The following is a 23,768-nucleotide window of genomic DNA, read 5'->3' on the forward strand; positions in this document are numbered from 1 at the left end:
CGCCGAGCCTCCGACCACACGGTGGCGCTACCGTCCGCACCAGCCACAGACCGTCGTTGATGACGTGCATTAAAAAAAGACCCCAGGAAATTCTGTAGAAGCGAAGTTTGCGAGATTTCAAAGAAAGGGTGGGTACAATTTAAGAGCATTATCTACTTTTTAAGACGTAATAACTGTATTTTCTTTGTTGCCACAGCAGATGGAATTTATATTTAAGCCTTGGCGTTTTGGGCATTGACGTATTTCGCCTAAGTACAAAACAAGTTCCGCATCCAAGGTTAGAAGTGATCCAAAAAGCTACCGCAACACTGAAGTCAGTACGTTATACCATCTGTTACAAGACATGCTTTCTCTTTTGTTGTAGCATCCCTGCGCAGTTTCGCTGCGTTCAGGAACTGTCTTACATTTACGGTTTCATCTGCCACGAGTAATCACATGTTTTGAGACTAAACTATATAATAAAAGCCATTAATTTAAGTAAGGAGCTTAAGGTAATGCACAAGAAACAAGTGCCAAGATTGTTTCTCCATCTGTTTGGTAGACGGTGTCTTTGATGAGGTCACGTCATATAAAATTATCTCAAAAACCTCACATCAAGTACATGAAAACCATAAAAAAATAGATATTTTTGTTCTTCTTCTGAGCTCTATTATTACTATGCTACAAACTAGTAGTACTTTGCAATGTTTATGATTGTTGAGTTCTTTCTGAACTTGGTATTGATCAGGTTTTATTCTGGGAAAAAATGATACCCCTGTTGCGAAATGGTGAACATTTATATACATAATAAATACATCATAATTCATATTTGCGCTACTTTCCACAGATGGCGTGCTTTGACAGCAGTAAGGAAAGTCTGGAGGACAGCTTTGATGGGGCTGCTGGTGGAAAGCTCTCCGGTTGTGCTTTGGCTATGTCGGAAAAAGAACGGGAGTCTCTTCTTAACCCATCAGAAAGCCCCAGCACATATATGAGTGGTGCCTCATCTAGTTTTCAGGATGCCACTCACCAGCAAGGCTACGACGTGGAGTTTGATCCACCCTTAGAAAGCAAATATGAGTGCCCTATCTGTCTAATGGCTTTAAGGAATGCTATTCAAACCCCCTGCGGTCATCGATTCTGCAAGATCTGCATTGAGAAGTCCATCCGGTAAGCTTTCATGCTTAAAAGAACTGATTACTACTTAACCTATCGCACATATCGTCACACAAGCACCACAATGTTTGTAACCGAGCAAGTTGTCATGTTAGTAATGCAAAATGTCATTCGTGTACTGTGCATGATGTAGGCTCTGATGTTCTTGAAACTCATTTCTGTTTTCTTGCATACAGTGATGCGGGACAAAGATGCCCTGTGGACAATGAAATGCTGTCAAAGGAGCAGCTGTTTCCTGATAACTTTGCCAAGCGGGAGATTCTTTCACTGACTGTTCGCTGCTCCAACCCTGGTTGTACTGGGAAAATGGAGCTCAGGCATTTAGAGGTGAGGGTTCTAAGCATATATCAACAATAATTTAAAAAACAAATATAAATTGTTGTCAGTTAAATACTGTCAGCATCCTCCGGTGTTCATGATGAATGGCTGATTACGTGGTACAAAACCAAGTAATTTTTTAAGAATCTTTTCTCTTTCCCCAGGATCATTTGGCACATTGTCAGTTTGCAACTGTGCCTTGTCCACACTGCCAACAGTCTGTGAGAAAGACCATTTTGGAGGAACATATGACTGCTGAGTGCAGAAGGAGACCTGTGTCATGTCCTGACTGCATAGAAACTTTTGTCTACGAAGAGAGAGAGGTAGTCTTGGCTCTCGAATTGGGAAATCCCTCAGCTTGTATTCGCTGCAAACAAATCTCCTCATAAAATGGTTTTTGTCTCCCTGTAGCGCCATGAACAGCAGTGTCCTTTTGCCAGCGTGATGTGCCCGTACTGTGACATGGATCTCGTTAGAGACCAGGTCAGTGATACAAGAAGTGTGTATCCAATAAATCAGTGGAGTTTGCTATGTTTCGGTTTTACACCATTATAGAATCGTTGTAAAACTCAAGATTATAGTAAAGTCATTGACTTTTTTTTTCAGATGGAATCTCACTGTGATACTGATTGCCCTATAGCCCCCATTGCCTGTACTTTTAGCTTGTTTGGATGTAAGGAAAGGGTAAGTACTTGGAATGACAGCCGTCCTTTGTCATCGGTAACAACCACAACATGAACTGCTCGCCTCCACAGATGCAGCGTCACGACCTCGCTCGGCACATGCAGGATTTCACGCAGATGCACATGCACTACATGGCGGATTTTCTACGCGGCCTCAACCTCAATGGCACAACACCCAAACCCCTTGGTGCAATAGGACATTCTATTTCCTTCGAGGACCATGGAGCATCAGCGTCATCCTGTGACAAAGGAGTGTCGAGCAGCAACTGCGCCCCCTGCCAGCCAAATGAGGAGACGCAGAGACTGAGGGAGATGGATAGACGATTGGTGAAGCAAGATCACCAGCTGCGTGAGCTCATCATTTTAAAAGAAACCCAGGTAAAGGATATCAATTAAGCACACAGGAATAGTTGAAAGCTCTTTTTTGAATTGCATAAGTAAACTCAATGGGATAGTAGTTTCCTAGATCACCTGACTCACTGCCTGTGATTTGTTGATTTCCCTTGTTTGATAGGGATCCTTCATCTCAATCTCATACCTTTGCGGGATCAGAAGCCATTAACCACCTTAATATTATTAGAACTTACTGTTAGGTGTCTCCGAACTTTCAAAATAAGAGCACATATTGCCGGGACTTCCATGAATCCTCCATAAGGAAACATTTTTCTGACCGATCTCTACTTGTTGCTCTCCACTCTTAGCCTCCGTTGTTAACGCATTGATGGTTGTTGTTATCAGAACCGATTCTGCTTTCTGTTCCACAGGCTGGTCAGCTCGCAGAGCTTGGGAGAAGAGTGTCCATGTTGGAGGAGACAGTGAGGGAGCTGGAGTCACAGCACTGTACTGGGATCTTTATCTGGCGCCTCAAAGATTTTTCTGTCCTGCTGCGGAACCAAGAAGCCGGTCTGCCCGTAGTGGAGCACAGCCCAGCTTTCTACACAGGCCGTCCAGGCTATAAGCTGTGCCTGCGATTACACCTGCAGTCTCCAAATGCCCAGCGCTGTTCCAATTTTATCTCCCTCTTTGTTCACACCATGCAAGGAGCCTTTGATGGGCTGCTGACCTGGCCCTTCCAGGGCACCATCCGCCTTGCTATCCTCGACCAAGGCCCTGAGGGTCAGCACCACGTCGAAGTGATGGAGACTAAACCAGACCTGCAGGCCTTCCAGAAGCCAACCATCATTCGTAATCCCAAAGGGTTTGGCTACGTGACATTTCTGCACCTACAGCAGCTGAATCAGAGAGCGTATGTCAAAGATGATATCCTGCTCATCCGGTGCGAGGTTACGCCACGCTTTGATAACATGTTTCACCGCGACGGAATAACTGTACAGCCAAGAGGACCCGAGGCCTCTATGATGAGGGACTAAAGTTCAGCACAGCTTCTGGAACATCTTGGTGTCATTGTTACAGGGATTCACCAACACACAGCTCAACGTCGATGGATAATATATCTGTGACTCACGCGGATCTCAGCATGGCTTATGTCAAGGATATGATTTGGTGGCCTTTTAGGAGGTGTGAATGTTCAGAATTCCTTGGAAGACTTTGGGAACTGGTCAAAGGAAGCAAACGTGTTTAAAGGCCTCCCCATTGTAGTGCAGATCCTGTCCTAACATGCATTCTCGAGGATCTACATGTATGCACTGGAGGACGGTCACAGTGGAATCATTCATTTACACGTCACAAAACAAAAGAGATGGCTGTAATATATGTGGCTTTCTGAAGAACCTTCACTGATCGCCAGGACGTCGTGTCTTGTGACAGATATTTCAGAGACACAGACCCTTTGCTGGTTTCTTTGGACCAGTACCTTTCACCGATCAAACGTGACCTTGACAGCTGTTTGTTCAGCCTTCCACGATGTATTCAACATTGTGCATTCACTTCTTTCACTTTCTCCATTTTCCGCTTGTTGCAGTGACGATGCCGTCAGTTATATTACTTCGGCCTCAGATATCCAGAACGTGAAGCCGGATGTAACAGTGTTATTTCATGTCCTGCTGAAAGCCCGCTTATTGGAAAACTGATTCTTGTGAGGATTATCCGCTGCGATGAGATGAATTCAAAGCAGATCCTGGTCTAGTTTTCAGCATGAAAATGAGCGACAAAAACCTGAAGCACTGTGAACGGACTTCCCAGCGAGGGGAGGGACGGCGGCGAGACACATGATGCCTTGAAGTGAAAAGAGGTTGTCCAATCATAGTAGAGATGCAATAAATGATCATTTTAATGCTGACCTGTATGTCACTGAACAATTTAGTCTCATTCTTGCCATTTAATTAAGAAAAGAGTGCCACTGATCTGTGACTGTAATCTGTAAAATGAGCAATGAAAACAATTCAATAATATTCGAATAAAAAAGGTCCGGCACAAGCTAACTGTATCTTTTACGTTTAATTCCATTCTCATCACTAAACCCTTCTAAAAATCATCCTTCTTGACTGCTGCCGTATTTATTCATCAATATAGGGACAGTTCTTGTTAGCTCCATATCCAGGATGACCTGCTTGGTCCTCCTCTTTTGGTCCCTGAGCAGCGTCTTTGCTGCTGGTCGCCTTTGACCCTGTTAGAGACACTGAAACATCACACCGGCTTGCAAGTGTGAACAGAATTGTACCAGATCTTTCATTGCCGCAAATGTCATACTTCTGGTTTTCGGCCTTACTTGGAGCTCTTGGAGCATCTTTCCCACACTTGAGAGTGCTCTGGGTGAAGCACTCAGCCATCCAGGACAGGACCTCTCCACAGTATCTGACCTTTAGGGCAGGGAGAGGGGAAAAGGCCACTTTTAGAGGATGCTGGGAAATAGTGAGATTGCCTGTTTAGCTTATCACTGAATAACTATTAAGTTTTTACCTGAGCATCCATAGATAACAGTCGTTTTTCTTGATCCTTAAACCCACTTACAATTTTCAGTAAGCTCTGAACCCTGAGTCACAAGCAGAAATGGGGGAAATCTATAATCTACGATGCAATAGACGGATATAACCACTAGGGGGCAGTGTAGCGTTAGAGAACGGTCTACAGCCACATTGGTGGAATATGAATTACTTGGAGGATGTGCTCTTGAGTTTCTCCTCACTGCTCTCCCAGTGCTGGCGCTCCAGCTTGGCCAAGTAGTTCTCTTTTTGCACCGTCTCCCAGGTTATCAGTCTCTGGTCCAGCCCGACCGGCAGCTCTTTCTCTAGGAGACACAGGCAAAGAATTTCAATGACCATTAAACCGTCAGGCCAAGGACAGAGACAAGCTTGCTGTGTCGTATCCACTTTTTATTTATTTTTTTAGATTTTGTTTCATTTTCATTGACTATGTCCTGATTTAGGTGCATTGAAATGTGCTCAGATGAACATCGCACCAAGATGCTCGTGCTTGGAGTCGGGGTGTTTGACCAGGCTCAGGAGCAGCTGGGAGAGGTGGCTGATGATGATGAAGGGCGGAGCGAGTGCCGGACGGCTGTAGTACTCCACAATCAGGTTGTACCTCTGAAACTTCCAGAAGATGTCCGTGTTGCCCTGCACTACCTGAAAGGTGTAACTGGGAGACGCCGCATTGTGTGTCATTTTTATTTTACACAACAAAACTGAACAATTTTGTTTGAAGACCAGAATATTCCGGGGCCCTACCTGAACATAGCGATGAGAAGGTTTAAGAGCAGCACATTGGTGACAAGAAGGAAGATAACCAACAACAGGATAACGAGCCAGTTGGCATAGATGTTGGGACACGGTGGCCGTAAACCCTGGATAATCTCCTCTGAGTCATTGGTGCAGTTAATTTCAGGCATGCGGGCAGCTGTGCTCGTTTCATGAAAAAAAAAGCAAGAAAATGAGATCAGAAGACACAATGAGGATCACAGACCCTGAAAGGAACATGAACAAAGAGCATCAGCAAATGCAGAGGAGAGAATCTGCATTACCATCTATTTCCTCCAGGGGGATCTGACCAAAAATGTGCAGGTAGGGGCGATACAAGGCTCTCCGGAACACCCAGTCAATCCTGGGGTCGTTGGGATGGAGCAGAGCTTGGGTAGCGACGCCGTATGCAATGAGCCAAACGCTTAGGAAGAAGAGGAAGAAGAAGACGTCCTTCATCTGTAGGGCAGAAAAGGAGGCACGTCTAGCTTCATGCCTGAACACTCAGATTCTAGGTGTAACTCTCCGCGTCACCATTCGTTCCACAATGATTATTTTGGGGCCCAGCTGTTTGTGGATGGCAAAGATGTGGATCAGGCGCAGAGTAAAAACCATGAAGTCGATGGCCAGGACTGTACGTCCTGCCTCATAGGTGTCCTTCAACATCCTGCAGAAACAGAGGCGTTAACTCTCCCCCCTGCGGGGGTTTAGCCTTGAGCTGTAGAAGCAAACGTAACAACTTCTCCTGCCTGCACACGACTCCAACAACAAACAGCGAGATGGCGACCATGTCACATTTGTTCCAGTTGTCCTCGACATAGAGCTTGAACTTCTTTGAGATGCTCATCTCTTCATCTGTGAAGAAGCCCTGCGAAGAAGAGGGGTCTATTTAACATGTCGTTATTTATCCTTTCTCCGGGGGGGGCCGCTAAGCGCACTAAAATAAACCTGCGCTGGCTCCCTCAGCCGTTATCGGTTTGTTTTGAGAAGCAGCTGAGGCACTGATGTGAGACCTAAAGCATTAGTAAAATGACCTGGGACTGATAAACATCAAATCCCATATTGTACACAGCTACCCCTGGAGTGGAGTATACTGGGTAGTTTTTTCTACATCTATATTCCCCAACAAAATGCGATAATAGGAGCAGCGTGGGAGTCTATGTTCCTTGGTTACTGATCTGTAGCATCGCTAATGGCGCCTTATGTTTTCTAAAGATTAAATAGAGTGTTTATTCATGTACACACTGATGGTGGTGTGGCCTTCTGGGGCAATTTAGGGTCTGCAATAATCTGCCAGTGTTTACTTGTGAACACAGTGAGTTTTTGGCAAATTCTGAATGAAATTGTGGGAGGAAAATGATCTGCTTTTAGTTCTAAAGGTTGGAAACTCCGTCATCATTTACGACTTTAGGAGAGGAGCAGAGAGAAAAGCAGAGTAGCATGTGGGGGGTTTTGTGCCCAAGGGAGAAGGACTCACACTTGTCCGACCTGGTTCACTGGAATAACTCATGAATCCTTAAAATCCAGAGAGACTGGGGTCATCACAGCAGTTCGCCTCACCTCCTGCTCCTGCCTGTGCACTGGAATGACTTTACTATATTGCATGGACCCAAAAGGCTGATGGAAGTGGATTGAAGACAAGAAGAGGACAGACTGTAAGAGTAAAGTATGCCAAGGTTTTGATAATCACCTGTCGGAGTTCCTCCAGCACCAAGCTGAACACCCAGAAGTAGAGCATGAGCTCCGGCACTCCGGGCCCGAAGGGCGGCGGCGGACGGAAGTCCAGCAGGAGCACGTAGGTGAAGAGGAAGAGGAAGGCAAAGTACATGATGACGTTACCGAGGAAGACGGTAACGGGAGCGCTCCAGAAGCGGTGCCACCGGCGTAGCAAGAAACGCCACCAGACGGAGGCGCAGCTCGGAGCTGCCGGGCCTCCAGGTGCCGAAGCTCTGGAAAATAGGGAGGTGAAGAGGAAAAGGCTGGTAAAGGTCGCATGTTTATCACCTGGCTGTTCCCCAACGCTTCATTAATCTCAGGCAGACAGAACTGTTCGAGCTGCCGACTGGCCGGTACCATTTCCTCTGCCAGTTGATTTGTAACCCACCTCCACCTGGGCTCCTCCTGGCTGTCTAGTTTAATATCATTTCTGTGGTCAATAACAGCAGTTATGGAGCTGCAGATATTTGCTGCCAGGCCTCAAAACAGGGAGCTTTCAAAAATCTGAAGATCCATTTTCTGGAGTTGTAGTTTAGTTTTTCTAATCCAAATAGCTCACAGTCAACAGAGGTTACAAAGAAACACTGAGAATAATAACTGTATATTTAATAAAGGGACTGGCACGATTGAAGCGACACTTTAGTTTCCAGCAAACTCACAAAGGGTCATCGTCATCGCCATTGTCATCATTGGTTAACAGTAAAGCCTTTTCTGTATCCAGGCTGTCCAGCTCCACAAACTGCCCGCGGCCACTGTGGCTGTCCAGTTCCTCGTCTCTGCAGAGCAAGCATCTGAGCATTGGGAAGGTTCATTGAAAGTGTTGTGAAGGCACACGGCATCACGTTCATCACCTGAACTTTATCAGATTGGTCCAGATGAGTGGCGGCCAGAAGAAGGACACCACAAGTTTGGAGATGGCGGTGTCTGTCGTCATCGACCCCCACCAAATCTTTGTGAGAAGAGCCTGCAAGGCACGTTCGTAATTTCTGAATGACGCTCGACGCAAGGGGGCGCTAAAGACCTGGTAATGATTCCGTCTTATAGCCTTGTAACTGAACCCAAGGAAGCTATGGACTGCAAGTCTTGTTGCTTAGCCACAGCCTTATCCACGCAACAAACCTTAAAACCCAATTACATAATGTCTTTAATTTAAAATTTATTCTGCTTTATGTGTGACTTTCAGTGTTGCCTATGAGGGGGTGGGATGAATACAACCCAGAGAGCAACAACCACAAAAAAAACCCCACATATATATATATATATATATATTTCAAGTAACCAATAAGAAAAGTTTTTTTTATTCTGTTTTTAAAAATTCAGCAGAAGTCAATATTTATCAACACTTTATTAAGAGGCAGCTGAATCCGAACGTGCACGGGCTTCATTTCTTTACCTGAACTCCATCGTGTGCAAAAAAGGATTTGGCATCCGCCTCCGTTGCCAAGTTCAGCACCGTCGATTTGCTCCAGCACTTAGTTCTCCTCACCAGCAACACGTACGCCCTGTCTTCACTGTTAGAGTAGCACTCTCCAAAGACATCTGCAGCAGGAACATTTACATGCACGGTTTGGCACCGCGGGGTTTAGCTGTGGTTGGCGAGCACGCCGTTCACTGTTAGCATGACCCTTTCCTAATCAGGCCGTGGCTCGTGGTCACTTTTATCTACTCACCCAGGGCAAACTGCTCGTACTTGGCCTCCTTCATGCTCCGTGCAGATTCAGCTTCAGATTCCAGTCTTGCCATTTCTTTCAGAATCTTACAACCTGCCAGTGCTGCAGCAACTGCCTCAGGGCCCTGGAGGAGATAAAAAAAATAATAATAATAAAAAAATGAAAGCTGGCTCCAAGAAATACCTCAAAGCGATGGATCTTTTATTTTAGAACTTCTGACAGCCGTTCTAATCTTTTTTTGTCTAATTTTGAGTGCTGGCTTTTCTTTTCTTTCCTTTTCTTTCCCCAAAATTTAGCTTCACTTTGAAATGACCTCAAAAGGTGGAAGAGAAAAGCTGTTTCTAGCTTTTTGTTTAATTGCCTTCCTTCTGTTTTTGTTTTTTAACCAATGGTCCTTGAAATGAAACGGCCATCAACTATCTCTTCTTGGTTATTAAAACCAGATTTAAAGCAGAAACTTCTGGGTTTCAGTGAGTGGTGCATTCGTTCAATAATTTAAGTGATTTAAAAATAAGCAAAGACAATAAGACTGCTGTGGCTGATTTTTCTGAAGAGCATTTATCAGCCCTCTTACACTTTTAAAGACATAAAATGTTTCAACTGTATTATATTAATACCTTTTATCTGCAGGCGTCGAAACAAGTGGATCAGATAAAAGAAAACTGATGAAAACAGTGAAAAAACAAGGTAAAAAGAAATAGCAGTTCTAAAAAAGAGGGGGGGATCTGCAGAGTGAGGGGGGGCAGAGCGATTAAAGGCTCTTGACCCCATGGTGCTCATGCGTGCAGGTGGGATAGCGAAGCTGATGGAGGATGATGATACAAAGAGGTGGGAGGGAGGAGGTGGGGTTGGCACAAAGGTAGAGCTGGGTGTCATCTGCATGGCAATGAAAGTGAATATTACATTTAAGGAAACTATTAAAGCTGGGGAGGGGATTGAGGATAAAGAAGATCGGACCGAGGACCGAACCCTGGTGGACACCGGAGGAGCTGGGAAATGGCTGGGATGTAAATGTTTTTAACTGGTTGAACAGAATACTGCTAGAGAGACATTATTTGACCCAGACAGGCGGGGTGCCAGATAATCCAGCTCATGCCAGGCTATGAAGAAGGATGGAGACGCGAGATGGCAGCCAAAGCTGCGGTCAGGTTGAGGAGGATAAGAATGGACAAGAGTCCAGAGTCTGTTGTCTTCAGAAGGTCATTGGTTATTTTGAGCTGGGCTGTTTCTGCGCTGCGATGGGGACGGAAGCCCAACTGGAGCCACATTACTGCAGCCGATTTGAGAGGTGATGAGACTGAACCAGAGGTGAGGGAGGGGTGGATAATGGCGGTGATGAGAGATGACAGAAGGGGGAGACGGGCTGGGATGAGACACGTTGGGAGGGGGTCGGGTTGACAGGTGGGTGATTTAGATTTTCTGATGAGTTCAGTTATGGCAGCAGCAGAGGGAAGGTGGAAATTTAAGTGTGGCTGAGAGGAGGGAATTAGGGCAACAGGAGAAAAGGAGACGTGAGAAGCCAGTTGACAGTGGATATTGTCAGTTTTTGCATTGAAGGATTTCACAAGTACATTAAAAGTAGTTAACAGAGGAGAAGTGTGAGGGAAAACAGCCCGGTGGGTGCAGGGAGATGTTAATTACTGAGAACAGAATCTGAGTGTTAGCCTGTTAACTGATGAGACCTGCATGATACTGTGATTTAGCTGTATTGATTGAGTCCTTATAGTGGAGGATGTGGTGGTGATGCATGTTGTAATGAACAGTTAGACCGGTTTGAGATCTATAGAGACTATTGAAATGGGAAACCCGTTCACCAGTAGTAAACTGGGAGGTTATGCTGAGGAGTGACTCGATGACAGCGGTGAGAGTTGTAACATCAATGTTCTTGATGTTACAAGCTTAAATCATACGTGACGGTTTAGTTTTAGAAATGCTCTGATTCAAATTGAATGGTATGAACACATGGTCACAGATGACAAAATCTCAGACCCATGCAGTTCTCTCAGGTCTGAGTCCTTAATCCAGTTCCTTCAGGCTTGAAATGGGTTTGTCACTGGATTCCTATGTCCTCGTATATGTCTGAACATGAAGATATGAATATGATCACTCTCCTGTCGCATTTTGAAAAATATGGATGATGTAGAAAGGGAAAAATCAGTTGATCAGGCACATTTAAACTCAATCAAATAAACTGCAGCTGTACAAAAAAGGGGCATCGCGGTTATCGTATCTGAACCTGCTGACAAAGGAAGTTTGCGGGAGGAAGTGCAGGGAAGCGTTGGACCTGTGTTTTATGACAGTGTTCATTACAGGAATCATTTTTCTTTGAAGCGACAGCTTTAATGGCCCTGTCTGCAGTTTTGAGGAGAAATTGTGAAGAGTAACAGGCCAAATGTGTTGATGAACAGCAACACGATGAGTCAGGCTCAGTGTGGTTAACCTTAGACCTCATTATTAGATGATTAAATATTATTATTATTAAACGCCACCCTAGGCATCTCCCAAGTTTATATTCTAGCCAGTGTGCTTCAAAAAATCCAATTAAGAATGCAGATATCCCAGCCGGAGTCTGAGGTGGGGGGGACGTGTCCAGAGTGAATGCAATTACAATCATTCCAGTTAATGTTTGAACTAAGATGCAGAGAAGGAGCACATTTGGGGTGAGCACCTTTGAGATTACAATAATTGGCTTACTTAGTTCAGCGGAGGGTGATGAAGAAATGAAAGATGCTGAAAATAAAGAGCAATTATCAGTGACTGCTGTCGTTTCAACTATTTAGAGGGCACGACAGGGTACGCATGTTGCCATTAATATCATCAGGACGTCCGATGGGGCCTGTTTCAACTCGCTGCTCCTTTAAAATTCTGCCCCTTACACCGCCTGACCTTCATTTGAATAAAGTTCTTGCAGCTAAGATTGCTTTTTGCCTCACGTCTTGATAAATATTCCGTTTGCCGGCCTCTTTTATCTGGAGTGACATTTTCATGTGGCAGACGTGACCTGTCCCCGCATGGTGCGGGCCCTCATCACTTTTTCTCAAACCGATTTGGAATACAAATATCAGTATGGACTGCCACTACGTAATTTATCTCGTTAAACGTCAGTGCGTGTGGATTGGCGAAAACGTAGCCCAAAATAAGAGTAAAGTTGTATCTAAAAGTCCCTCATATAAATTAAATAAAAGTATCCGATGTTGACTCTGGATGTTAAAAGCAATTCAGATTTGTCAATAGGGTTTTATCATTATTTCTATTTTGACATTATTATTTTGGTTTGACACACCAGCAACATTTTTACGTGTTTGCTTCCAGAGGTCGAGCAGACTGACCATGGCCCAAAAGTAGTTGGCCATCTGTTGGCGATTCTGCAGGACGGCCCAGAGGAAGAGGTCCCTCCAGGGGTGTTCGCAGCGCTCCTCCAGCTCAGCCAGGTTCTTCTGGGTGTGGAACAGTCGGCCCTTGGCCGGCTTTTCCTGGAAGACATTGGACCAATGAAATATTACGGCCTATTCTACGTAGGTGATATATATAGTCTTCTAATAACGGTGACGCAGGTTCCACGTGACACGGGTATTATCCTGAGTCGCAGTTCATGATCAAATGTTTGACTGTTGTTTGAATTTCAATGAAAATGGAATATTTTTTCAATGAAAAAATAAAAGCGTAAAAAGCATTTAACAGCAGTGACTTCAGTAATGGTATTTAATACTGGAAATGAACTCAGGCTGAATGAAATTGGTGTAGCCCTGCTTCATTCTGTGGTTATAATAATAAGGGTAATTTCATTAATACGACTGTGACTCTAACAGAGGAAAAGGGGAAAATTCGCTTTAGTCATAAGAGAAATTGCACCCAAAGAGAGTCACAAGATAAAAGGAATAAAAAGCGCCGCAGGAAGAAATGACAGGTGGAATTCAATTCATCTTCTAAAAGGATGTCTGACCCAGCATACTATGGAAGAATATAAAGGTTTCAGGAACTTTCGGAGCACTTACAGTTGGAGTTTTTTGGTAAAAGCCTTTGCAGGAATCATGAAGAAAGTCTTTCAGAACTTTTGCAACCTCAAAAAGGGTGAATCGAGGTTTCCGGTCCCCTTGTTCAGAGGGGTGGTGTCCAGGAGGGCCGGGGGCACGCGCGGTCCCAAGCAGCAGCTGCTTCTCCTCGTACTTTTTCAGGAGCAGGTTGTGGAGGAGGCTCTTCTCAGACACAGACCAGTAGAGCTTCTGCAGACGGCCGTAGGTGAGGAACTCGCCGAGGTTGACCCCGTTGTCCACAAAGAGGCGCACAAAATCGGGCTTGTCATTAATCAGCGCATCCATCATCACCTCTTCAAGGTCACAAGCCTAGAAACACCGTGCGTCTGTTACTTCTGCTTCCACAGATGAACATTCCCAACAATGCAGCTCTTCTCCACACCACATTCCCAGCTTTTAGCATTTTCTGAGTCAGGTCAGGGATCACAAACTAGGATGATATTCGCTTCACCTTCCAATCTACATCTCCATTGAAGATGTCACTCTTGGCGATATCCACCCTGTTCCACGCCACTGCCAGCTTCAGCTCATCGAGGAAGTCTTGGGCCTCCTGACTTTGACTCTTACATGCTTATGCACACACACACAAAATCCTTAAGATCTCAAAATGTCAAATCTGTCATGCCTCAATGCCCACTGCAGGTTTCCTGATAACCTCACCTTTAACAAGCGCTTTGAGGATGACTGTATCCAGCTCTGACGTCTCCTGCTCAGGATCATGCACCGTGAGCAGATGCCCATGATCGAGAATCTTCTGGATCTGATTGGCAGGTGGAGAGTCTGTTATTACTAATGCATCATTTGCGTGAACAGTATTAATTATTGATGCCATTTCTAAAAGTACAAGTCCCCTCTGTGTGCCTGAAGACGAACTAGCTCCTACGTTACTGGCATCCTTCACTCTCCCTTAATGTCCTCAAGTGGGTCATTGCATCCCAATTGTGACGATAATGTTGACAATCCCACCTTAGCTTCCCTTGCATTCTACCCCAGCGTGCCCCATTTTTCTGGCAAGGCTCACGTCCTGTGATCTGCGTGTCTCTGTACGTGGCTGCCTGCGTGCTGTGCACAGCGCTCTCACCAGCTTGACCCAGTTACTGATGTCTGTGCTGTGGTGGGCATTTGGAAAGGTGTCCAGCAGCAGCTCTTGAACACTGTCCACATCCCAGCAGCCCCTATTCATCAGCGTAACAAGGATGTCAGCCACGCCTCCCGAGCCAGCCAGGATGAGCCACGGTGTGGAGTTGCCAATACCTTTATACATTCTCTGCAAAGAGGGACGCCACATTTGGAATTAGAGACCAACTCCACAACTTCATGTTCCCTATTATATCCTCAGATTTAGCAGTATTCCGTAATCCTCGTAAGGGTCCGATGCAAATAGACTGGTGGCTTTGAGAGTTTCTGGAGCCAAGGAGATTAGTTTTGTGAAAACGGACCGAATTTGCTTTGCGGGCTGGCTCAACGACGTTTTGGTTTGAAGCCTAATTCTCCAGCCTGAGCTATTGTGCATTCGTATGACAAGACAGGCATTTGCCTTTCTAAACCATCCATGTGCAGTCGTACCTTTAACGTTTGTATTGTAGAGTGATGCTTACTTTAAGAATCCTGGGTTCACCATGTACCAGGAGACACAGAACAGGGATCTCGAAGCTGCCCGTGCCTGCAAGCGAGCAGAAATCCCACATGCATGCATAATTATGGACTCTTAGAGACTGTGTTTTACACTATCTACCTTAACAGTTATATAATATATAATAATATAATACATAATATTTCACATAGTGTATAGTCTTTATACAAGGACACTCAGATCTATCACCATGAAACCCATGACCAATTCTGCTTTGGAGCATTTTCCCCAGGTTTGCCCATCTTTCCAATTTGAAGGCAGTGGTGGCAATAGCAGAGCAATTATAGATTTAGAGTGGCCATATTTTGGTTTTTACTGGAAAAACACAGCAAAGAGGTGGGGTTACTATGGCGACCAACCCAAAGACGCGTCGCTGCCAGCAAGCAGCCTGCTACTTTTCCCTCTTACTTTTAATATGATTCGCAAATGTGGTGGTCATGCTGTTGATTAAAGTCACGCCTTAAAATTCGCTTTACATCTATCACAGTCTGCAGTTTGATCGCGGAGATAAAAAAAAGATAAAGTATGCTGTTTGGAGCGTGGCTGTCATCTGGCATTCTCTCTGTGGCGTGTGAATCATGTGCTGCTGGGGAGAAAAACGCTGCCTTGCATATTGAGACGTATCGCGTTTGACGTATAGTGCACTGGGACGTACCAAATTGTTTTCTGGCTGTGGGTTCCTGTGGTGTTATGGGTATTAAATGCAGCTATAAATGTGAATGAGGCACAATTTATATTATTTTGCAGGGATAATTTACATTATTCAAACAAGGCGGCTTTGCGAATATTTTATGACATCGGGACATGTACTTTATTTCATACATTTGTTCCACCCTGAGGATGTATAAAATTAATTTCAGGGAAACAACTGGATGTGAAGGCCCATGTCGGTTCACACGGAAGTTCCCCAGGGCCAATGATTTTTGAGAATTAGCCATTTGATGCTTTACTGCACTTGTGCACAGTTAAGAGGCCTATAATTTTACAGCGGGCTGTTGATTTTAAAGGGCCATGTTTTAAATAAACACCTCCCCTCTGGGAGAAAAGCCACAGGAAATGTGAAGCATGATTTAACGCAGTGAAAGGCAGCCTTCCTCAGGATGGGTCCGCCCACTTTTAATATTTTCTCACAGGTTTATTTTGGTTTAACGTAATACTGGGCTTCCAGTTTACATCCAGCTGTTATTGTAGACAAAGGTTAATTAAATGATCTTCAGTCTATCGGTGGCTGCCAGCAGAGAGCTAAAGAGCTTTACCTCCATAAGCGGTGCGCTGCAGAGAGATGTGTTTAAGCAGCTTCACTCTCATCTCACTGGTGGCCCCCAGTCTGTTAGGATCCTCTTCCACCAGAACAAAGTGAGAGTGATGACTGTCCAGGGAATAGACTGATCCATGGGGCAGGTCCTGAGGCTTGTATGAGGCGGGCTCATCCACCTTGATGTTGATACGCGGAGAGACATTGTAAGAAGATGCAAATATCATTTTAAAACTCGCTGGTGGCCGTATGCAGGGAAACCTTGGCAGAGAGCAGGGCCTCTCGGTTGTGGATCATGTTCCAGGGGGCGATTCCAATGGCAACCACACGAACTTTAGAGGAGGTGCTGGCCAGCGAGTGGTCTCTGACAGCCTGGCCCAAGTGTTTGGTGATGCCGAAACGAAAGCCGTTTGTCAAAATCCACGCACCTGGAGAAGGAAGGACTGAAATCAGCCTGGCATATGTGACGTTTACAGAAAGCCCTCATCAAATGTCTAAATGTATGGATGTATCTTTTGATTCATGTATACTTGGTAACAACAATACATTTCACTTAAAGGTACCTTTCTGAAAGCCCACAGACATCAAATCAGTGAATAAACTAAAAAGAATGAAATAAATAAGATGTAAATAAAGGGAGTGCTGTAGTCTGGGTAGAGCGCTCGGGAGATGATGATGATGAGGTTTGAGCCATTTAAAGTTTGTGTTCAAGTCCAAATAGAAACCAATAAAAGTATATTTATATCCCAGTCTTCCACACTCCCCATGCTAGCAGTATTCTAATTGGCAGTAATACATTTTGCAACTTTAAAAAAAAGCCAATTTTGTAATTCCCCAAGCAGCCGCCAGAGAGCGATAGAAACTCGATTCCCTGAGCCTGATTTGAAACGCCAAGGTCGCTCCTGGTGGCCGGCTCCTCACCTGTGCTTTGTGCTGCCTTCACCAGTCCTTTTCTCAGAGTGTCCCTGAGCCAAGGCTTCATCTGCGCCAGCTCGTCTCCCCCCACCAGGGCCACCACCAGGTGTGGCGGAGCCAGGCCCCACTCCTCTGTCAGCATCTGGTAGATCAGCACTGGGTCCGTGCTGCTCTGCACCCTGACAAACTGGGCGTACAGACACCAGTCGCTGTGATTTATGCCTAATATTTCTGCATTTCTGCCTGTGTACTCCATGTCCAGTCTTACCTTTCCTTTTGTTTTAGTGGGGCCGATGAAGTCAATGTCTCCCACTCTTCCTGCTGCCCAGTGGCTCTTCTCCGTCTTTAATCTGTTGGCCATACCTCGGGCTACAAACTCCAGTGTTTTATCCACTGCAGCGCAGCAAGAGCAGCCCAGCAGGACGCTGACAGAAACACACATTCAGTAGTCATACGCACATTAAGCCTGTCAATCATTCCACTTTTCCTTGTTGGTAAAATGTCGTTTCACAGCGTGAAACCAGCTGTGTTTTTGTCTTTTCTGATCTTCACTGATTATTCTGCTACAGGGTTGACTTTCCAGGTGACCCAGTTGCAGAAGTGGGGATTTGGTGCCACTCAGTCCCGGATCCTCATCCTTCCTTATAATTATGCAGAACTAAGAGTCTTTTTAGGAGGGAGGGTAGCAAGCTGACAAATAACCAGTTAAAGTGGGACATTATTCCACATATCTTCCCTCATTTATGCATCAATGTCGTTTCAAAACAACAGATTTGAATATCTACCAACAACTGAACATTTTTATACAATAAACATTATCCCACAATATCTGTTTGGGTATTTTCTTTTTGTTTGATGCTAATGGTGTGACTTTTTACCAAACTACACATGATGACCTCCATCCCGACAGTGGCTGACCTTTCATGGCATCGCCACGCATGTGATGAAGCAACAGAAATGACTTTGACCAGCTTCGGATCATAACCTTCCATGTAACAAATACAACACACTGATGTACACTAAAGCATTTTAATCTTGGAAATTACAAGCGGCTCTCATGAATAATGTAATTGAAAACTATACTCGGAATTAGTTAAGGATTATTAGCCCACTGCAAATGTTTGCCTCTAGGAGCACTTCCTTCGGTTATAACCCACTGATCTAATCTTGCAAATGTCTCCTTCACATTAATCTGGCACTGAATACTGAGCAGTATTGTAATTTAAGGCAAAAGCCTTTGCTAATTATCATAAATGAATTGGTTTAGTCTCACGCGGGAACAGTCCTATTTGTGGATCCAGGGTTGCTCTCACACACCTGTGTTCTTCAGACCACTCCAACGCGTCACCACAGCGCACACACCGTCTCTGCGGCGACAGTGGCCCCTATAAACAAATGAATGCACAAATATTAATGGCTATTCCCCCCCCACATAAATCCATCATCGTTGACTCGCCACTTGTCTTGCAGCGGGAGCAAAAATTTGTGGTGGATGCAAAGTTGGGCAAGATTTTCATATGCAAAAGGCTTCCTGCATGATCTTTGATCCAGAATGACATGAACCACAGTCAGTCATAACAGCCAGAAAAGAAGGATGATACAAAGAGGTCTGGAGCTATTGCATGTACAACACATACACTGCAAAAACCTCTCCTTGTGTGTGTGTATGTGTGTGTGTGAAATTTAATGATCCACTCCGATTTAATACAGTCCATATACGTGGATGTGTTTTTATATAATCGCCAATGGGTAACACATTTTAATGGGTCACCCGCCATTAAAACAGACTTAAATACTTCAAGCTGGATTGTTCGCAGGTTCGCTTGCGCCTAATCTGACCTTGAATGTCCAAACATTTTCCAGTAAAAGACATTTCACAAAGCGCCACAGATAATCAGAGAGCCCCGAATGTCGGGGAACACTCACAGGATTGACATGGCGCTCATTTTAATGATTCACTGAAAGATAAATGACAGTGAATGTTTGTTGCGTTTGGCGAAACCATATTGTTGTATTTTGGGCACGTGCAGAATCTTATGGTATGGATTCTAGCATGGGTTTGGACCATGTGACTTAAACTGCTAGATGTTAGTGATTTATAATGTAAAGCGCCGAGGCCGGTTGCTTCTTCTTAAAGATGATTCTGCTGTATCAGAAGGAGGACTCATATATAATTGATGAGATTATCAGTTTGCTAGAGTAAACACAGACTCTTATTCATAAGAGATGTTCATAACAGAAACATCTGTGAGAATGCTTATATACTTGACATTACGCAGCACCACTGCTAGTTAACCAACACTGTTTGAGGGGTTTATGCTAGCCAGTCCATCTGTTTTAATGCAAGCAAGCAGCTTGTTGTGGGAGCCTTTATTTGACTGTGGGTCTGGGGCTATCAGGTAAAAGACTATTTGACATGCAAACAGGGCACTTTGCATGCAAAGGTAGAACCCAACCAGCTGTGTGTGGCACTTTCTATTAGGTCAAAAGTCCGTCATCATCAGTTTCTCCCAGGCAGAATAAACTGAGAATGTATAATTCTATATTTGTGTTTTTTAAACTGGCGGATGTAGCATTGGCGCTACACAGTTTATGAAAATGAAAGGCCTTTTCAAATAATCTGTTTTCAACAACTGTCTCATTATCTATTATCGGGTTACATTTCCAGAAGGCTGAAAATCCCCAATTTCTGACCTGTCAAGTTTAAAAACCAAGGCTAAGGCAATGATAACGCAATTTCATGTTTAAAAGTACAGCTTCCCTCACTCGCTAACCTCTTAGAAACACTTCCAACTACAAACCACAACAGCTGTAAAAGTGAGAAGTTTGGCTCATTTATAGTGAACACAATGTCAGTATACAGATAATTTCATATTTCCACTGTTATATGATGGGGAAAAAAATTCAAAATATAGTGGCATTCCAGTTTAACTCTGTCAGTGATATAAATGGGTTTAATAAACTATAATCAAATCCAGTCTGACCATAACACAGCTACAAAAGTGTGCTTAAAACTATTCATAAAACACACATTTTAATAGTAGAGACAACCTCTTTCCACTCACCAGAGCAGTATCCTGAGTCTCCTGCATGGCTCAAACCAACATTCCCTTTGTCCTCTCTGCGCTTCCTACAGGTGAATCACCTGGGCAATTTGCAGGTAGTGGGAAGGCGGGGCTCCTCCCTCCTCCAGCCAATGAGATGTCTCTGTCCACCTGAGCGACGCATGCTGCTCAGTCACTGAGGTGACGTCCCTCTCATCAGGACCGCATCTGCCAGCTCGTAAACACAATTCAAATGTGCACCATTTAGCCTTCTGGGTTTGCGCTCAGTGCTGGTGAATTGATGTGAAGGCTTCTTAGTGATTTACAGTGCAGCTCTATTTAATCGATGCGAGTTTAAATGTTATCAACGTATTGAAGCAAAGGAACTTGGGTTGTCAAAGCAAATCCTAAAATGAGAACCTTTCCGTCTCGCGCTCTCTGCGGGGAGAAGTCATCTCTCTGTGCATTGAAAAGCAATTAAAGCAAGCAGCATTAATTACTGCTGCTGCATGACCTACATGCAACTTAAACTAAATCTCATCTCCTGACTTGAACCACTTTTCATTTTGGAACATCTCATTTAGGCAAGAGGCTGTTTGGTGTGCCAATAGAACAACTCGAGATGGCCACTAATGCCTGATCCCAGGAGGTTATAAACAGGGAGGTACAGAAGACAGGTGACTCCGAAGCATGGGGGGATTCTTTATTTATTTTTTTGAAAATGAAAAAACATGTTTTAACTGTATTAAAGTGAGGACATTTTAGCTTTTTGATGACTGGATTGAGACTTGGTGTTGAGGTTGACTTGAGGTCAGACTTAAGGTGAGGCACTTATTTGTGACGGTTTGGGCCAGGAGATGGATAATTTATTATGTCTATTAAGTCCTCCAAAAAATAGCAGTATAGAGTGTGTGTGTGTGCGTGCGTGAGAGAGAGAGAGAGAGAGAGAGAGAGAGAGAGAGAGAGAGAGAGAGAAAATCAATCCAATAAAGAGGAATTGATTGTATCAAAGATCACAATGAAACTTTTTAAATTGTTATTGTGCTGTTTTTGTTCAGTTTTTTTAGTTTGTGTTTGTAGTGAGAATTTAAAAAACGGGGTTTACTTGTTAAAGAGGACTACCACGTGGTCTCGGTGGTCTTGAACAACTGAACATCAGCCTCGACCTAGTCCCCCTCCTCCTTCTCTCCACTAATTCAGAGGAAACAGCCAATCAGGGGTCTCTGCTCATTGTGCGCCCTGCAGCTCATAAACGTGCACGCAGCAGGAGGAGCAGAGGAGCAGGAAACAGCCACCAGAGAGAGAGGATGGATCCCGTCGGGCGCAAAGGGTTCGTGTGTAGGAGTTTGTTCGGCCCGGTGGATCACGAGCAGCTGCGCAGGGACCTGAAGCTGAGGCTGAAGGAGATCATGGATCAGGACCGCCGCCGCTGGAACTTTGACTTCCAGAGTGAGACGCCGATGTCCGGCAGGTTCCAGTGGGAGCAGGTCCCCACAGCCTGCGCCGCTGCTCTTTACTCCACACCGCTGAGGGAGCTCCGCGCTCCCAGCACTGGAGGGGAAGACCAGCTAACAGAGCGTGAAGCCGATCAGGAGAACTGTCCCAAGATCTCCAACACACGCAAGTGTCCCACAGAAGAAACCCCCGCCCGGAGGAAGAGGACGCGCTCAAAGTCTGCAGCCAAACTCGGAAATTACGCACGAATCACAGGTGGAGAACACAAGAAATCAACACGTTTCAGGCAGGAAAAGGAAGCTGATGCCCCTCCAGAAAAACAGATAATTAACATGTTTCTTTTTTTCTGCAGATTTTTTCGCAAAGAAGAGGAGGACGTCCGACACCAAGGTCCCTCTGCATCATTTCCACACCGGCTCTACTGAACCATCCATGAGCAAAGCAATAAGATGAGATTCTGCATCTCACAACGAACTCTTTATGTCATTTTATGCGAACTGGAACGAGGTCGGCACACTGCAGCAAACCATTTAATGTATTCTCTAATTTATGTTATTGTTTCTATCTATTTTTGATTAATTTGGACAGTTTTCCGCCACCTGTGTTATTTATATTATTTATTTTAATTTAATTTCTTCTCTCAGGCTTTTTTTAAATGTCTGTGAGTCTGTGATAATAGCTGTATGAGCCACCCATGTAAAAACAAGCACACTGGTTTGTCCCTGGTACTGTTTTGCGTTCAGAACCAATTTGCAGATATTTTTATTTTATTAAACATTTTATGAATAAATCCAACCGGACCAAGTCATATTTTCATTTGCATTTTCAGATGCTTCGACAAAGTAATAAATATATTTTAAAATACGGAAAGATTTGTCAGAAAGAGTGAGGGAAAAGATACCCATTTGGCATTTTCTTGGAGTAAAAATACTTTGCTGAATGTGGAAAAAACAATGTAAAAAAACACTGAAAGCTTTGCATACTGGATTTTATGCAGGCTTTATGAGCAAATGATATTCTTGCCTGCGTCTGAGACAGTGAAATGAGTAAACTAATAATAAAGACCCTCCAGAGTTGTAGTAAAATCAATTTGAGTTGCTAGTTTGAAATTTGGCAGAACTCATCCAGTTTTAGAGTAATTGCTTATTCTTGGTGGCTTTATGAGATGTTTCAGCGTACAATTGTGAGGACTGTGCTGTCAGGCCTCAAATTAGAGCCCTTAATATGAGCCGTAGCTGCCAAATTGGCAAGAATCCCCCCAGGAAGTGTGTTTACCCCCACAACGTTGCAGTTCCAATAAGCCATCTGGGTTTGGGGAAGAACAATGGCCCCCAGTCAGTGTGCAGTTCATTTCACCTGCAAACCAGCCCCCTCCCCCGTCCCCAGGTCTCCTCCTGGTTCCCCTCTTTTCATTTGTCCTTCTTCATTGTCATAGTATCAATTGTGTTTGACACCAGCTCAGCCCAGTTTACAGAGGCCTGTTTCCACTTTGACCCCCACCCCCTCCCTCCAACTTTACCTTCTGCATAAACTATATTGGAGCCAAACAATCAAAGGGCTGACGTCCAAAATCATGTCCATGCCTCATCTGTCACCGGCAGAAGGTTTGAAGGTGCAGTTTAATCGCAGGGAAATCAATAAAACTCTCCTGGGGAGGCCGTCGGCCTCGACGCCCAAATGATGCCAGCTACAAGCTGAATAAAGGTTTAACGATGCAGCAGTTATGACAATATAATCTGCACAATTTTTGCACATTTGCTAAACCAGCAAATATTATTTAGCTAATTGGAGGACAGAGACAATGAGTTAAACAGGCAGCTGGAGCTTTTAACTTCACAGATATATTCACACACTGGCCTTCATATAACACTGAGGTCGCTTCTCTTTGATAGAGAATTAACTAGAAGCTCTGCGAATCTAAGAGTTTAAGCCCCGCTGACGTGGCGCCGCCCTCAGGGAGTCAACAACTCTGATGTCTAAGCGCCGCCACACGTTTCAACACTGTAAAACGTGGCTCCTAGGTACCCTGGACCGCAGGTAAGGTCCTCTCAGGGCCACGTCGCTGCGTTTTAGTGACTAAAATTCAGCTTTCTTGCTCCTTGCTGGAGGGAAGCGTCCAGTAAAAGAAGGTTTTGAAGCACATCCTGCTGCATGCTGGAGGTCCTTGACAGTCTTCAGATTCACTCCACAGAGAGTTAAAATGCCTGGACTGTGTTCATGTTGCAGCTCCCTTCCCTCTCACTTCCCACTAAACC

The 23,768-nt window shown here is 44.6% G+C and overlaps 3 protein-coding genes across 12 annotated transcripts; 2 read left to right on the forward strand and 1 right to left on the reverse strand.

Annotated features, from left to right (window-relative positions):
- The first annotated feature begins 17 nt into the window (after window positions 1-17).
- Window positions 18-4,537, forward strand: traf6 (TNF receptor-associated factor 6). 8 transcript variants are annotated; one of them, XM_029846769.1, is made up of 9 exons: window positions 18-128; window positions 200-317; window positions 827-1,149; window positions 1,332-1,482; window positions 1,638-1,796; window positions 1,885-1,956; window positions 2,080-2,157; window positions 2,229-2,534; window positions 2,921-4,537. In XM_029846769.1, exons 3-9 carry the CDS (start codon window positions 827-829, stop codon window positions 3,524-3,526), a joined length of 1,695 nt encoding a protein of 564 aa, XP_029702629.1. In that variant the 5' UTR covers window positions 18-128; window positions 200-317; the 3' UTR covers window positions 3,527-4,537. The 8 variants fall into 8 exon arrangements, with proteins under 8 accessions (XP_029702629.1, XP_029702630.1, XP_029702627.1 ...); XM_029846770.1 differs by having other exon boundaries at window positions 200-277; XM_029846767.1 differs by having other exon boundaries at window positions 26-128; window positions 197-317.
- On the reverse strand, window positions 4,371-20,299 carry trpm5 (transient receptor potential cation channel, subfamily M, member 5). Of its 3 annotated transcripts, none has more exons than XM_011609902.2 (26): window positions 20,080-20,299; window positions 18,332-18,399; window positions 17,283-17,439; window positions 17,021-17,201; window positions 16,361-16,527; window positions 16,101-16,278; window positions 14,810-14,874; window positions 14,293-14,478; window positions 13,872-13,971; window positions 13,663-13,781; window positions 13,173-13,520; window positions 12,507-12,650; window positions 9,178-9,301; window positions 8,901-9,046; window positions 8,359-8,471; window positions 8,167-8,283; window positions 7,482-7,740; window positions 6,541-6,659; window positions 6,326-6,458; window positions 6,076-6,250; window positions 5,783-5,951; window positions 5,515-5,693; window positions 5,211-5,343; window positions 5,016-5,088; window positions 4,806-4,915; window positions 4,371-4,722 (listed from the first exon to the last, which is right to left on the reverse strand). In XM_011609902.2, the coding sequence occupies exons 1-26, from the start codon at window positions 20,104-20,106 to the stop codon at window positions 4,641-4,643; spliced, it is 3,672 nt and encodes a 1,223-aa protein (XP_011608204.2). In that variant the 5' UTR covers window positions 20,107-20,299; the 3' UTR covers window positions 4,371-4,640. The 3 variants fall into 3 exon arrangements, with proteins under 3 accessions (XP_011608204.2, XP_011608203.2, XP_011608202.2); XM_011609901.2 differs by having other exon boundaries at window positions 4,825-4,915; window positions 20,080-20,297; XM_011609900.2 differs by having other exon boundaries at window positions 4,371-4,734; window positions 4,825-4,915; window positions 20,080-20,294.
- Window positions 20,300-21,334: 1,035 nt separating this feature from the next.
- Window positions 21,335-22,298, forward strand: LOC105417264 (cyclin-dependent kinase inhibitor 1-like). Its single transcript, XM_011609906.2, has 2 exons — window positions 21,335-21,768; window positions 21,866-22,298. Exons 1-2 carry the CDS (start codon window positions 21,366-21,368, stop codon window positions 21,964-21,966), a joined length of 504 nt encoding a protein of 167 aa, XP_011608208.1. The 5' UTR covers window positions 21,335-21,365; the 3' UTR covers window positions 21,967-22,298.
- Window positions 22,299-23,768: the final 1,470 nt, after the last annotated feature.

This window comes from Takifugu rubripes, chromosome 13 (assembly GCF_901000725.2).
Source record: "Takifugu rubripes chromosome 13, fTakRub1.2, whole genome shotgun sequence".
In the NCBI taxonomy this organism is placed as follows: Eukaryota; Metazoa; Chordata; class Actinopteri; order Tetraodontiformes; family Tetraodontidae; genus Takifugu; species Takifugu rubripes.